General features: G+C 42.6%; 1 protein-coding gene across 1 annotated transcript; it reads left to right on the top strand.

The window, feature by feature from the left end:
• The first annotated feature begins 751 nt into the window (after positions 1-751).
• Positions 752-12,001, top strand: shoc1 (shortage in chiasmata 1). Its single transcript, XM_077560199.1, has 27 exons — positions 752-1,035; positions 1,322-1,381; positions 1,462-1,591; positions 1,681-1,765; positions 2,123-2,283; positions 2,551-2,710; positions 2,965-3,055; positions 3,140-3,281; positions 3,355-3,438; positions 3,800-3,932; positions 4,048-4,142; positions 4,217-4,432; positions 4,558-4,896; positions 6,011-6,208; positions 6,435-6,788; positions 6,932-7,092; positions 7,161-7,233; positions 8,093-8,156; positions 8,693-8,868; positions 8,942-9,047; positions 9,145-9,256; positions 9,344-9,465; positions 10,177-10,264; positions 10,341-10,472; positions 10,535-10,684; positions 10,758-11,544; positions 11,684-12,001. The coding sequence occupies exons 2-27, from the start codon at positions 1,337-1,339 to the stop codon at positions 11,767-11,769; spliced, it is 4,290 nt and encodes a 1,429-aa protein (XP_077416325.1). The 5' UTR covers positions 752-1,035; positions 1,322-1,336; the 3' UTR covers positions 11,770-12,001.
• The last annotated feature ends 2,227 nt before the right edge of the window (positions 12,002-14,228 follow it).

Below are 14,228 nucleotides of genomic sequence, written 5' to 3'. Positions count from 1 at the left end.
GCAAATGTGGAGCCGAGCGACGCAGCCCTAAAAACGCGCCTTCCTGGTCCATGGATGAAGTCTCAAGAAAACCTTCTTGGTTTGGAATGTAACTAACTGCCAAAAAGGTTGTGCCTTGCCCTAACACAAAAGGAAAACTGTAATTAAATACAAACTGAATCATGATGTAATAATAATTAAAGCCAAGCAGTGATGAACGAGGCGTCAATCCTATTTTCATGATTTTTGTGTGTGTCCTTTTATGGTAGACAAAATGGCTGAACATTGTTGAAAAAAATAACTAATTGAGATTTTTTCCCCCTCAATATTTTGATTGTAATTTAATATTTCATTAATATTTTAAATAAATTAATCTGTATTACAACAAACAATAATTTATTATACTTAAATGTTTTTCAACTCTCAATTCACCTTACAGGGTCTTAGAGAATTGTTTCATGTTCTTCTTCGTTTTCTCTGTACAAATGCTGTGTCTTGTGCCAGCCTAAAAATCATCAGTTTCTGGCATTCAAAAATTATCTGTGTAATTTCAATTCTGAAATAATAATAATAATTACACACTAACCCCCCCCCCCCCCCCTTCCCAAATTGTATTTCCCTCTTTAAAATAATAGAAATGAAAGGGGACAGAAAGATTTTAAAATTCTAATTAGGTAGCCATATACCGCCACCCGGTGGACAAGATTATTACTCACTTTTTTTCATACACAATATAGGGAGATATAGGTGAATTATTTAGGCTTTTTTCACACGCTAACCAGCTTTCAAAGCATAAAAAAAAATGCTCTCATCCCATTCCCTATAATTGCCCTCAATTTGATGACTAGAAGATTATTACTTTGTATAATGTCAATAAGCAGTGTAACATTTGATGTACAGTATTAACAAAAAATATATATATCTTACATTTTAGCTTTGTTTCATGAAGTAGCAGACGGAGGACTGTAGCGTGGCAGTCACCTCGTGAAGCTCTTGGATGGTCATCGAGTTCAGGTTGTTTTGTTTTTGTTTTCTTTTTTGCCACTTGGATAAAAGGTAACATAACTACAAAATTGGTTAAGTTGTAGTGTTTAAACGTAGTGTCTAAATAATTTAGTGGTGGTTCATAAAAACAGAGGACTTTTCATAATCAAATAAAAATGTTAGCTACCGAATAAAGATGTTAGCTACCTAGTGCAGTTTTGTCTACTTGTTAGCTAGCATGTTAGCCCAGTCGAATCGATGCGCTACTCGTTCAGAGAAGAAAAAAAGCCCCCCAAAACATTCAGTTTGTTGTTGTTTTTACGTACACACGTTTAAAACCATTTCTTTGTATTTATAGTTGAGACACACAACAATGTTCCCTTGTGCCAGATTTAAAGCTCTGGATTACGTATTTGAGGTGAGTTTATGACTACAAGAGCTGAACAAACAGACACACACTAAAATCAAATGATTAAACGATGTAAATTCTACTTTCAGGAAAGAAACCGTCTGATGGTGATAATGAACTTGCTGTCGCTACCAACGCCCTACATATCTTACAAAGATGACCCTTACCCTCACACTGGAACCCTGGCGGAGGGCACCTACAGGAAACCATGGGTCAGAGGTACATATGCGAGCGTGTTTCCGAATCGATGTAATCGTGAATGCAACATGAAGATTCTATTATGTAATTGGGATGATTTACCTGTTCAGGGAAGGCAATTTCCACCTGTACGCTCAGCACTTCCGTCCTGGATGACCTCAGAGGAACAACACAACACGTTAACTCAACAGAAAAGTGATGTACCCCTTAAATCTGTGGCTTTCAATCTTTTTACACCAAGTGCCACTTGAAAAAAAAAATCTTGGCTGTCTAAGTACCAGCATAATGATCAAGTTGACCAACAAAAAGTCTTAAATTATGAGAATAAAGTAGATTTTGTTTTGTGATAAAGTGCGTTAGTGTAATAAATTTGTTTCAAGTTAAAATGTGTTGAAAGCATGTGTAAGGGGTACAACTGATTTTTTTTTCATGTATAGTTTATAATAGTATTTTTTTATGTGGTCTATGTACACACGTAGCAGATTTGAGATTTCCTTTACAGTACAGCCCTATGTTTGTAGTTTTTAGAACGACAGGTTTGTTTTACTCCAGATTTGATAACCCTGGAAGTATCAAGATAGAGACCACGGCGAGCTGTTCTGCTAACTCAGCAGAGATTCTCCACCAAGGGGAAGAGTCGAAGCTTGCCCATCTGTGTGAGGAATCCTTTGTCAAGTTGACTGTGCGGCTGGATATTGGATTTAAAGACCAAGGTAAATAAATATTTCCATGAAAATGTGCATTAATACCTTGATTTAAGAGTGCCTCAACTTCTGAGTTTTTTATTTATTTAAATGCAATTAAGCAATACAAATAGTGTTCCCCCACACTATACGCTCATTGTGAATTCACCTATTCACATTTTATTATTAAAAACAAAAACATTTTGTGCCGGAACAGATTCATGCTATTTTAGTCAACAACTCACGGAACAAATGAAACTCGCAAATCAAGTTGCCACTTTGAATCAATGTTGACAGATCTGCTCCTACCGGAAGACATGGTGGCTGCCAATTTCTTTCATCGTTTTAAACATTTGCCCACCCTGAAGAGCAAAGTGTCCCGGCTGAAGACCCTGCTGGTGGCCGACCCGCTAATAAGCTTGAGCGGCAACTCCGTCACAGAGCAAACAATATCCAGGTACCAGAGGTGGCAAGTGTACTTACATTCTCAACTTACGTTGAAGTACAGATACTTGTGTAAAAGTGCTGAGTCAACTCCTGCACTTAGATAAAAAAAAAAAAAAAAATCCAGACTCTGAAGTACGAAAAAAAAAAAAATTCTGTCAATTTACAGCAACGGTACAGTATTTGTACTTCATTACTTCCCACGATCAATTGCCTACATGTCACAAATGCTCTTTTTAATGCAAGTGTGGCTTACAACCTTTGCAGGCACTGTGCGCCTTATGAGACGTCGAGTGATGTACAGCACATAGCAGAACTCACAGAAGAATATACAAAAGAGTCACAAGCACCGAATGAGGTAATCTAACTAACATATAACTGACATTACAATTTCTCGTTTTCCTGATTTAGTAATCGGAAAAAACGGTTGTTCTCCTGATAGTCTTTGTTGTTACCCGAGCTTCTGAACGACTGCATGATGACCGTGGACTATCCCCGAAGCTTTTCAAGCGTTTGCTGTGGTATGAATGTGGTGGCAGAAGAGCTGGATGAGAAACTTCCTGACATGAAGGCACTTTATAACGGTAATATACAGATTGTTGCGATTAATTAAATATATATATATATATATATATATATATATATTTTGTCTTTTAGATGATTCAGCTTCAGTGGACATTTTCCATTTTTCTTCAATGGAATCAACCGTCAAAAGTGACTGGATGAAGAACAACCCCCCAGGTCGGAATATTGCTTATATAACTGGTTGTGGAATTGGTGGTGCTGCTACTAGAGCTGGTACTGAACTGGCACTATAACCAGTCAGATACTAATTGTCATGGGTACTAGTTTTGTTGTATGACAGGCCCTATTGGGTACCATAACTTGTGCTTGTGCTTGGTACTGGTACTATAATTTGGCTCTGGTTCTGGTAGATAACTGGTCAGGTACTAATCACTGTCTTGGATCCTGGTAATGGACATACAGTAACCAACAGAACTTTTTCTGGTACTGGCGCTCCATCTGTTCAACTAAAAGTATTGCACACCTTAAGAGAAATATTTGATCCCAAGAATCAACAATAGATTTTTTTTTCTTATAGAATGGGTGATGCTTCCAACTGAAATGGAGCTGGAGGTGATTCTGACTCCACCCACTGCTGCCACCAGTCACTACCAGGCCCGTCTGAGCGTTTGTGACCTTCAAAGGGAAGAATTATCGCCATTGGGCGTATTGTGAGTGATGTTGGGACAATCTCATCATTTTCATGCGAGTGTGGTGTATTGACTTTTTATTTCTCACGTATGTGTTTTTTCTGACTTTGTCTATTCGTTGTCATGACAATTCCAGATCTTTGGCGTCAGCAGAAGCTGAGAAGCAGATGGGGGTGGCACTCTGGAAGGCCGAGAAGTATCCAAACTATGTGCTGAAGTTCCTGTTTGGGGGTACAATCAAGATCTTCCTGTTGTAACGTCTGCTCTACAGTACACAAAAACAATTCATTCGTATCTTTTGACAGAACCTGAGTTAGAAGAAGCAGTCGTCAAATTCCAGCCTCTGAGCGAAGCCTTGAAGTTGACCACAATGGAGAGTTTGGTTGTAGAGGCCGATGTTGGAGAGTTTTTGGGTAACATGCGGGAGTCTCCGGAGAGGCTGAGCAATGAGGTTCCTTCACATGAGGAAGACTGCATTGTGCCGGACTTCAGCAAAGTGCCAACAGAACATGATGGAGAAGGTGAGCATTTTTATTATTTTTCAGCTTGTGTTGCAAAAATTTGAGGGACTGATTTTTTTTTTTTCTTCTAACCTTCCCGTGTGTTTTGAGGGCCTTCTGACTAAAATGTCTTCTGTTGTCTCTAGAAATCTTCCAAATTGTTCCAGCTCCCCCGGAGGAGTCTCAAACTGCTAGCGTCTTGGTGCAAAAACTCACGAGTTCTGATGAGTGTCCCGAAAGAACGCTCCCTCTTGACACCAAGGAAGTCAAACCTTTAACGAGCACCGACAACGGAAGCTCTAACAAGACTTTTGCCCAAGTCTCGCACGTACCTTCCCGAAAGTTGGACGGCAACCTCAGAAGCCAGAAAACGGACGATCAGAGAGGCGTGGTCAGGGCAGCCAGACGTCGTCCGCTGCAGCATGCCGACCCGCTGACCACCTTCATGATGCTGAGGTCGCACCAGGTGTCCACTCCCACTGCAGGTGCCTCTGCCGCCACGGGTGGGGAATAACAATTGTGTGCTACCTTGTTCAACATAGGGGACACGTTCCAGCCCCACTCGCAATAGGTGAAAATCTGCAATATGGAGAGACCAGATTAAAAATATATACATAGTATTCATCTTTTTGATTTTACATTCATATAGACTGTATTGAAAACATAAATATTGATTAAAAACTATTTTACAGACAGTGCCAGCCGATTTCGAGCATTTTAACTCATCTTTCAAGGCAAACAAAATATTGTGTGCCGTCACTAAACAAGGTGCATCATACCAAATGAAAAGATCGCATTCCATTCTTTCATTAGAAAGAAAGTATGTTTCTACCTTATTCCGTTCTTTAGTAATCACCATTTGAAAATAGGTCATTTTAGTGACATTGAGCAAAAATTGATAAGATAAGGAGAAAAGAAGCTTTTTGTGGAAAGATACATTTTCTGCACAACAGTGACTTTGACAAAAATATTTTTTACTTAGTGACGCTCTGTGAATTAGATTTAACGTGATCCTTGAAAACGTTCTATTTTATCATATCCATGGTGTTTCACTGTAAAGTCCATATTGTCCATATTACCGGGAGACCATTGAAAAGAGATACAATGCTGCCATCTGCTGGCCATTATTAGTGGGTGTTTTGGGATTTTACAACCCCAATGACAAGGCAGCGCTGCACAGACGTTACCCTGCCCATTGAGAAAAAAACAAAACATACTAAGCGTCATTTGCCGTTTTTGGCGGCATTCATTTGGATTTTACTATACGTCATTAAACGTTTTTGGCGGTAAAAGACTTCAAATGCATTGAAACATCAATGTATATAAAATAATGAACATTTAAGCAGTCTGGCAGAATCTCCGATTGGCTGCTGGTGGCATCATTATGCCATCTCGGGGTATTTTTTTATATTTATTATATTATATTTTTTGTGTCTTCATTGCACTATTTTAAAAGCCAGTTTTAATAAGTTTAAGTGTGTGGGAGGGGGTTGAAAAAAAGTTATTTTACCGTATGTGTGCAGTTTTTCACTTTCAGGAACACATTTTTCACTTGTAGATTTACAAGCTTTGAAGTTTGTGATCTTGTGTTTTGATCAGCACCAGAGGAGGAAGAAGAAAAAGAAAGGGTCTCCGAAGTGCAGCCTACTCCACAGCAGACACGCAAAGCAGACAGGAAGCCCGCCACCACCCCCGCCATCATTACTGCGGAAGTATCAGGACACGCCTCTAGAGGGCAGGTCACCACTGCTGCCCAGGACGTGTCAAACAGCAGAGTGGTTCAAGTTCAAGCCACTGGTAGGACTCGCCTTCGCTTGCTACACAGAGACATCACATCATGTGTCAGGATCGGGATTTAACTTCAAACAACACAACAAAGCAAGAATGATACTGTTGAGAATATTGACTAACATTGTCCACCATCACAGTAAAGGGGCTCGTTTAAAAAAAAAAGTCCATAAATGTTTTGGACAACAACTTGTGAGCTTGAAAGTGAATCTCTGTGTTTAAATGTCGCCTGCAGACAGTCAGCGTCAAGCCTACCGCGAGCTGCTGTCCTTGGCCCGACCTCGTCTGTCCTCTGCCAAAGAGCTGGGCCTCAACCTCCCCGCCTGGAGGGACTTTGAGCACCTGGCCTCAGACCAGACGCGCTACGTGCTCAAACAGAGAGAGATGGCGCTGTGCAGGAGGACGCCAGCGGGGAGAGGAGGTGGGGCACGGAGGAACGGTGATGTCGTTGTGAGGGGAGTCACAAGGAGCACTGTTGATGCAATGTTGAGTGCAGATGAGGAGCAGCTGTTCCACCAGGTGTTTGTGATCCACGTGCTGGTTACGGCCAGGGAACTGCTGTTCAAGTGTCACCTGAGCGCCGCTGTGGGTTAGTAACAATATTGCTGTTTACTAGTTTCACTATCCATCGCTTAACCAAACACAAAAAAAATATTAATTTCGTATCGCAACATTATGGATTGAATTCCTTTAGGATTCCGTTAGGATTAATAACAAAATCTTCCGCTTTAGAGTACCTGAGCAAGGCGACGGAGACGTGTACAGACACGGGTGTGATTCAACTACTGAGGCGGCTGCACATCATTTCACACCTCGGGCTCAGCAACCACGAGTCCGACGTGAAGCTGCGTGAGCTGCAAAAGCTGGTGGTGGCGCGGCTGCACAATGACAAAGTCAGTATTTGAAACAGGTTTGATGATGATCACAAAAACAACAACATGATACTTTTGCTTTGCTGCAGATTCTTGTCATCATATCGCTTAATTGTGACGACGGAATGTCCACAATCTTGCAAAGCTTGAAACAACTGACTGGTAAGCTTGAATTAACATCCGTAACATTTTCTGTTTTTAGAAATACTGTACTTGAGAAGACAACCAAATTGTCAGTGCATGGATAAAACTGTAATTGACAACTTTGCACACTAGGTGGTGGTACAACACTTTTAATTAGACTTTCAGCCAATGAAAGTAATGGAGGAAAATGTGAGGAAAATTGTTTTAATAAGACCACCAATACAAGATAGCAGAAACTTAACATTTATGATGAAAAAAAAGTCGAATTATTTCACTATCGAGATTTTAGATACGTTTCAATCGACATAAAATACTTTCCCGCCCCAGCATACTCAAATTTATTGAGACGCATCCAAAAGTGTTTTTTTTTCCTATTTCGATTAAAATAGTGACGAATTAACATCATGACTGAATATTTCTCAAATATTTCTCAAATATTGAAATATTTCACCAAAATACTATAAACCACAAAGAATTGTCAAGCAAAAAAAAAAGTTTTGAATTTAAAGAATTGTTGTGATATTTCCAATATGACTGAAAGCTGACACTACTGTTAAAAGTTTTGATCCTCCCATCCAGTTTGACTGGTCCCATACATTTGATGTGCACAGCCAATCAATAGCAAGTATCAGCAAAGCTTTGACTAGTACTGTACATTAAAATATATAGCACCTGTTCAAAATGTATTTAAGTATCAAGTGTCCACAAACTTTTGACTTAAAGTCAGTAGCATCGGTACGGGTCAATTTAGGCACAAAACATCTTTGCTGTTGTACAGTGCAAGAAAGCGTCCGCAAACTTTTGAATGAGTACTACTGTTGTTCTACACAAGTATGAAATACTGTGACACAGTCCTATCCTGTTTATTTCTCTGCAGCTGCAAGTACAGTTCGCCCTGATAACGACAAGAGCAAACTCAATGGTGCCACTGTTGTCGGCAGGTGAGTTTATTAAAAATTTAATTGCCTATAAATGACACAAGGTGGCGGCAAAGTATTACTTTTCTGTCAACATGAAGCTCCTGACAATAAAATAATCATCAGAGAATAGTTGAATTTGCCAGTAGCAAGTCACAAATACTGTATGTGGGGAACATTAAAAAGACGTAGAACTGTATTGTAGATAAGCATAAAGGCGTCAATGTTTTTATCAAGTGTAATTACTGCATGTACTGTAGCATTCGTGTGTTGGATGTGTGCCTTTAAGGGGCGTATCCAAATGAGATCTGTGGCTTGCTTATTAAAATGTGACTTAGTGGCAGCTTGTGAAAAAATGTCAGATTTTTAAAAAACACATTACAATATAAGACAAAGGTAATGACCTTCAAACCCCCCCCTCGAAAAAAAAAGTCAACTGAGTTACTTCATTCATTCTATACATTTTATTATCAATCGGTTATTGGGATCGGCTTAAGAAAATCCATATCTGTCGGGCCCTACTTAAAAGTTACTAGTCGTCCTTTACCTGGTCCATATAGTGTTGTGGACAGTGGGTGCGTGTTGGTGTTGGAGCAGCATCTGGGCCCAGACTTCCCGTGGGATCTTTTCTCCCTGGTGGTGGAGTACGACCACCCGGGCCCGTCGCCGTGGGCGACCGTCTGCAAGGAGAGGAGAGTGCAGCACCTTACCTTCAACACCGTCCCCCCCGGCGGAGGTCAGCATGTGCGACTCGCTCGGCCCTTTCTTGCTGCTTCAGGAGGTGAGTTTTTTTTTTTTAACTCCCACAGATGAGCAGGAGAGCGAGGACAGCCTGGAGGACAAGGTGGCATACGTGTTGTTTGTGACCGAGTCGCTCCTCAACTGCCCTCTGCTGCTGCAGATGCTGGAGTCTACGTAAGTGTTGCTTAACTGTAAACAGAATGCATTTTAAGGTCACTCATATATATATATATATATATATATATATATATATATTTTGCCGTTGTCACAGGTTCAACATAACTCTGCTGGAGAGGAGCCATTGTCCGTCCCTGCAGATGCTGGGCGGGACCAATCATTACTCCGTCATCACGGTGGACGAGAGCACCGCCATCATTGTTCAGGTAGATAAACACGCCATCTATTGAACTCCTGCAGTATTGCAACCCTACCTACCTACTTTGTGTGTTTGTGTGTGTGTGTGCGTGCAGGAGCAGGACGAACTGTGTGAGGAGCGAGCCTGCGAGGTGATTGCGATGAGACTCACCGCTCTGTCGCTGCAGTACAACTACTGCTGGATCATACTCCACTACCCGGACGGCAAGGGGGGAGGGTCAGTTCTACTCAGATTGAGATCTTGCTATATGTTAGCATAGCTATGGGTAGTATGTTGACATTGGAACTGATTATTTCTCATTAGAAGTAGTAATTGGCGGCTGCAGGAGAAGAATGTCCATTGCGAGAGCAAGTTTGTGTAAAGCACTGAAACATTGAACAATATGACATGATGTGCATTTAACTTTATATAAGTTCATATGTTAGCATTAATAAATGTAAATAATTACTATACTATCATTTAAAGGTGCAACAGCAATTTGATAGCTATAATCAATTTACAAATTCATTCCGTTTTTTTTAATAATTTAATAATAGTTTATTGTGAATCCCAACCACGGCTAAGTGTACTCATATGAATTTTATCTCCAAGATGATACGCAAACATTCTCAGTCATTTTAATTCATTCAATAAGCCTGTCAATGAAATTTGTCGCAATAATCCCATAGTTAACGCGCGATTAATCACATATTTTCCATCTGTTGTAAATCTTTTATTGTAAAAATATTTGTGAGCTGCAACTATACTATAATTCCGTTTTTTTCTTCTATTTTTCAAATTTTCACCTTCGACATTCCAACCAGACCGATTTCCATTGTTATATTTCCTACTTACACATTTTTAAAAAAGCCCAAGAAAAAGCAAAACACCCATAGAATCTCCTCTGTTGAGATTTGCTGATATCGCAGGATGGTTGTATTGCTGCAGGTTCTCCAGCGAAGCCTTCAGCAACTTGGTGGTGCTCTACTCGTCACTGGTGCTCTTCGGCATGAAGCTGGAGGACCTGGAGGTCAAGGTACCGAGCTGAGGTTGCCCACTTTGTGCGGATTCTTTGGCCATATAAGATTCAAATGTTACTACTTACACGACAGGTGCTGATCGCTTCGGAGGTGTCGGAAGTGGCCCGATGGGTCAACCGGATCTGCTTCCTCAGCCTGATGTCCTGCGGCCGCGATCCCGCCGGCTACCTGGAGCGAGACTGGCTGGCCGTCGTGTCCTCGCAGGTGAGCTTCACGTGACGTCCCCGCATTGGTCACGCCTTTACATCCCCGTCGATGTGCGGCAGGAGGAGCTTAGCCTGTTGCGCTTCCCCTGCGTCAACCCGCTGGTGGCTCAGCTCATGCTCAGGAGGGCGCCGTCGTTGCCGTGGCTACTCGCCGCCTCTCTGACGCAGCTGGCGGAGATGTTGCCGGAGGTGCCGCACAAGGTGCTGAAGGTAAGCAGGACGCGTTAGAAAAGGATTGCTGTGAGGGTGCAGGTGTGCCTAATGTTGTTTTCCCTGATGTCAGCTGTTTAGTAATGCCACTTCCCTGTATGAAGCTCAGCCAGCCCAAGTCCATCCACTTCCTCCTCCTCCTCCTCCTCCAACAGAGGAGGCCATTCCCGCTTCAGATCTTTTTCCCAGCTCCAACCCCAGCTTCCTGTTGACCCCAGATGACACAGAGATCAGCTTCTACTCACAGGAAGAAACGGCCTATTTCACCCACGACCCGACGTGGCCCGCCGGAAGCCCGGAGGTTAGCGACTGGTCCGGAGCCCGTCTGTGGAACGCCGGAAACCCGGAGGTTAGCGACTGGTCCGCAGCCCGTCTGTGGAACGCCGGAAGCCCGGAGGTTAGCGACTGGTCCGGAGCCCGTCTGTGGAACGCCGGAAGCCCGGAGGTTAGCGACTGGTCCGGAGCCCGTCTGTGGAACGCCGGAAGCCCGGAGGTTAGCGACTGGTCCGGAGCCCGTCTGTGGAACGCCGGAAGCCCGGAGGTTAGCGACTGGTCCGGAGCCCGTCTGTGGAACGCCGGAAGCGGCCAGGAAGTGGCTTCGACTGCCGGCGAGGTCCGAGCCGACGTGGCCGGAATGCCGATAGGGAGGAGAAGCGACGAGTCGCCGCGACAAGGTTTGAGGGCTTTGGACGGCCCCTTCTGCCGCCTCAGTCCGCCTTCAAGGAGCCCGTTGTGGAGAGGAGGTCCGACTGGTAGAGGTTGGCGCACGGGAGGGAGAGTGTCCAACAACTATGGGTCAAGATGCCGGATGGGACTAGAGAGGAAGAGAAGTGAAGAGGCGGCAGGCTTGACTGGAAGCGGTGAGAGAGAAGCACGCTTATTTATGTGGAGTGCAGAGGTCGGGAGATGCACGGTGCTATTTTTGAACCTTTTTTTTCTGTCGTGTATAAAGTAGCTTAAATATTAACATCGAATTGTGTTTTGAATTGTGTTTTTCAGCGCCGACTCCTTTGAAGAAAAGCAGGCTGAGCTACGAGAGGGTGCCCGGATGGACCGACGGACAGACCAGACTTAAACTCTTTTAAATGAAGCCATTTTGTTCATTCCGAGTTAAGTGTTTACTGTAAAAAAAAAAATAAAAAAATCACATATTCACAACTGTTCTGTTTGCTAAAATGTGTTAACGGCAGCGTTGCAGTATTTAAACACTGCGGTTCATAACACTATAGTGTATTTATATCATTTTTGTGTGCTGTTTGTGTATTTAAACAATAAAATGCTGAGTGTGTAAAAAAAAAATAAAAAATTCAAGTGTGGAGTGCAGCAATCCCCTTATCGCCACCCAAGCATGTGGAGAGAGAACGCTTATCTTTACCAGCCAGCACAGTCAAGCAGCTCCCTAAGGAATGATCCACCCCCACCACCTCCCCAAGTCCTCCAGACAAAGACCACCCCCAGGGACTTGGACTGGGAGCGTCCGGACAGGCTCATCCCACACTGACTGGCCGGCATCAATAACCAACTAACGAGCCTGTGACGCACAGAAAAAAAAAAAAAAAGGAAAAAAAAAAGACAGAGACAATGTTGTTTAATGGCGCGAGGGGGGGGACAAAGGCGGTGAGGGGCGTGTCCGAAGAGCTGCGTTAAAGGCTCGGTGGGTAAACAGCGGGCGTAATGGCGCGCTGATTGTACGGTGGGAAAGGGGCCGCCTGTGTAAAGGTCGCCTCGTTATCGGCCATCGCAGCCGCAGTTAAAGTGTCGGCCAGCATCCATCAACCTGTGCCGCACATACAGGTGATGGATGGGGTTGGAGGGAAGAAACGGGTTCCATCCAAATCGCAATGAGGCGTTCCAAGTGTGGAACAAGTAACGTCAAATAAATAAATACGTACATTTCAGTAGCAACACACTAACGAGTCACTCTAAGCATTCAAATAAGTTGCATATAGTATATTATTTATGGACAGGATAGCAAAGGATCTCATTTCTCTCCTATCTTTTACTTCATTACACATCCATAATTGAACAGCATTTATCTTTTCAAGAAAAAGTAGTAATATTGGCTTTTAATCAACAAAACTCCAGCCAATGATGACTATTTTTAAAAGCGCTAATATTGTCCGATATAATCGGTCGGGCCCTACTTGTAACTAAAAACACTCCTGACTCAAATCATGTTTCCCCATTGAAATAAATAGAAATGACATGAATCCGTTCCTGCCTACTGCCCCCCCCCAAAAATTGTCATGTTTTCTTAAAGGTAAAGTAGCACTTTAATATTGCACTTTATAAAATTCTATAAGACAGAGATGGCTATGGAGGTGTTGGCTGCCACTAATATCAGTTGCTCTTTGCAGAGGATAAAGGATATGGCTGTGAGTTCTGCTATATTGTCTGTTTACGTGTCTTTCTGCATTATTCAAATACAGGCTCCTCAAGGGTTTGAAACACCGCAACATAGCTATTCAGTGCTGCCACGTAAATGGAGTTTCGCATTATGTATTAGCATTAGCATTAAGTTAGCGGATTGAAGGGTTATGCTATGTGGTTGTTTAGTTTGACACTAAATTTCAACTGGGAGCGGCAATAAACAAATTGAGGCCTCTCTTTTGGAGATTTCTTTTCCCACTAATACAAGTTTGCGCTTGCAAGTAACAGCAAAAAAAAAAAAAAAGCTCTTGAAAATCTTGTCAATAAAATAACTCATATCTAGCACATAATATTGAACAAAAGGACGACAAATCCAATGTCTACCCGTGTTGGGATACAACATCAAGACGTTTAAATATTAGGACTTTCGTGGCGTGAAGAAGGTCAGCGCGATGGCGTGAGGCCTGCAGGTGCTGCCTCTTGGCCACGAGGGCGCCGCCCATGAATGGCTGATTCAGAAGAACCGGGCCTGAGGGGGCTAATCCCGGCCGCCTAATCGGATTATGCTAATTCCTACTCCACACAGAGAGTGTCATGGAAGGCTGTGTCTTTCAAACAACACTTGAAGGGTGTAAAAAAAAAAAAAAAATTGGTTAAACCGGGGCTGTTTTTTTAGTAAGCGTGGACAAGCGTTTCCTGGCTAATTTATGTGCGGGCCTGGACAAGATTACCACAGCGGCGCACAAAACGCACATTGTTCACCTGTCAATCTGGATGTGCTACTTTTATCTTTTGTGAGCCAATCAGGTCGGATTCAAATACGGCTCGCGGCCATGTTAAACGGCGTAATGGTGTTTGCGACGGTGGGTTGTCCGACGTGTCCATTGCGGTAGGATAAGAGAGAACGACATCTCAGTTTACAAGGAAGTCACATTTTAACACTGGGGGGGAAAAAAAGACGCTGAAAAACGCAAAGGCGCCATTTACAACATCAAAACAATTTGATTGGACGCTCAGTGAGTGGTTTTGATTATCTGGACTTGGAATGACATCATTGCCTTAAACCAGCAAGTACCGCCCAAATAATAAAATAAATGGGATAAATGAATAATTAAGATTATACAAATAAGAATGAATGAAGAATGCATCTTTACAGTATTTTTAAATCTACTCA

This window comes from Vanacampus margaritifer, chromosome 3 (assembly GCF_051991255.1).
Source record: "Vanacampus margaritifer isolate UIUO_Vmar chromosome 3, RoL_Vmar_1.0, whole genome shotgun sequence".
In the NCBI taxonomy this organism is placed as follows: domain Eukaryota; kingdom Metazoa; phylum Chordata; class Actinopteri; order Syngnathiformes; family Syngnathidae; genus Vanacampus; species Vanacampus margaritifer.
The sequence above is the reverse complement of the archived record's forward strand: the minus strand, read 5'-3'. Positions and strand labels throughout refer to the sequence as shown.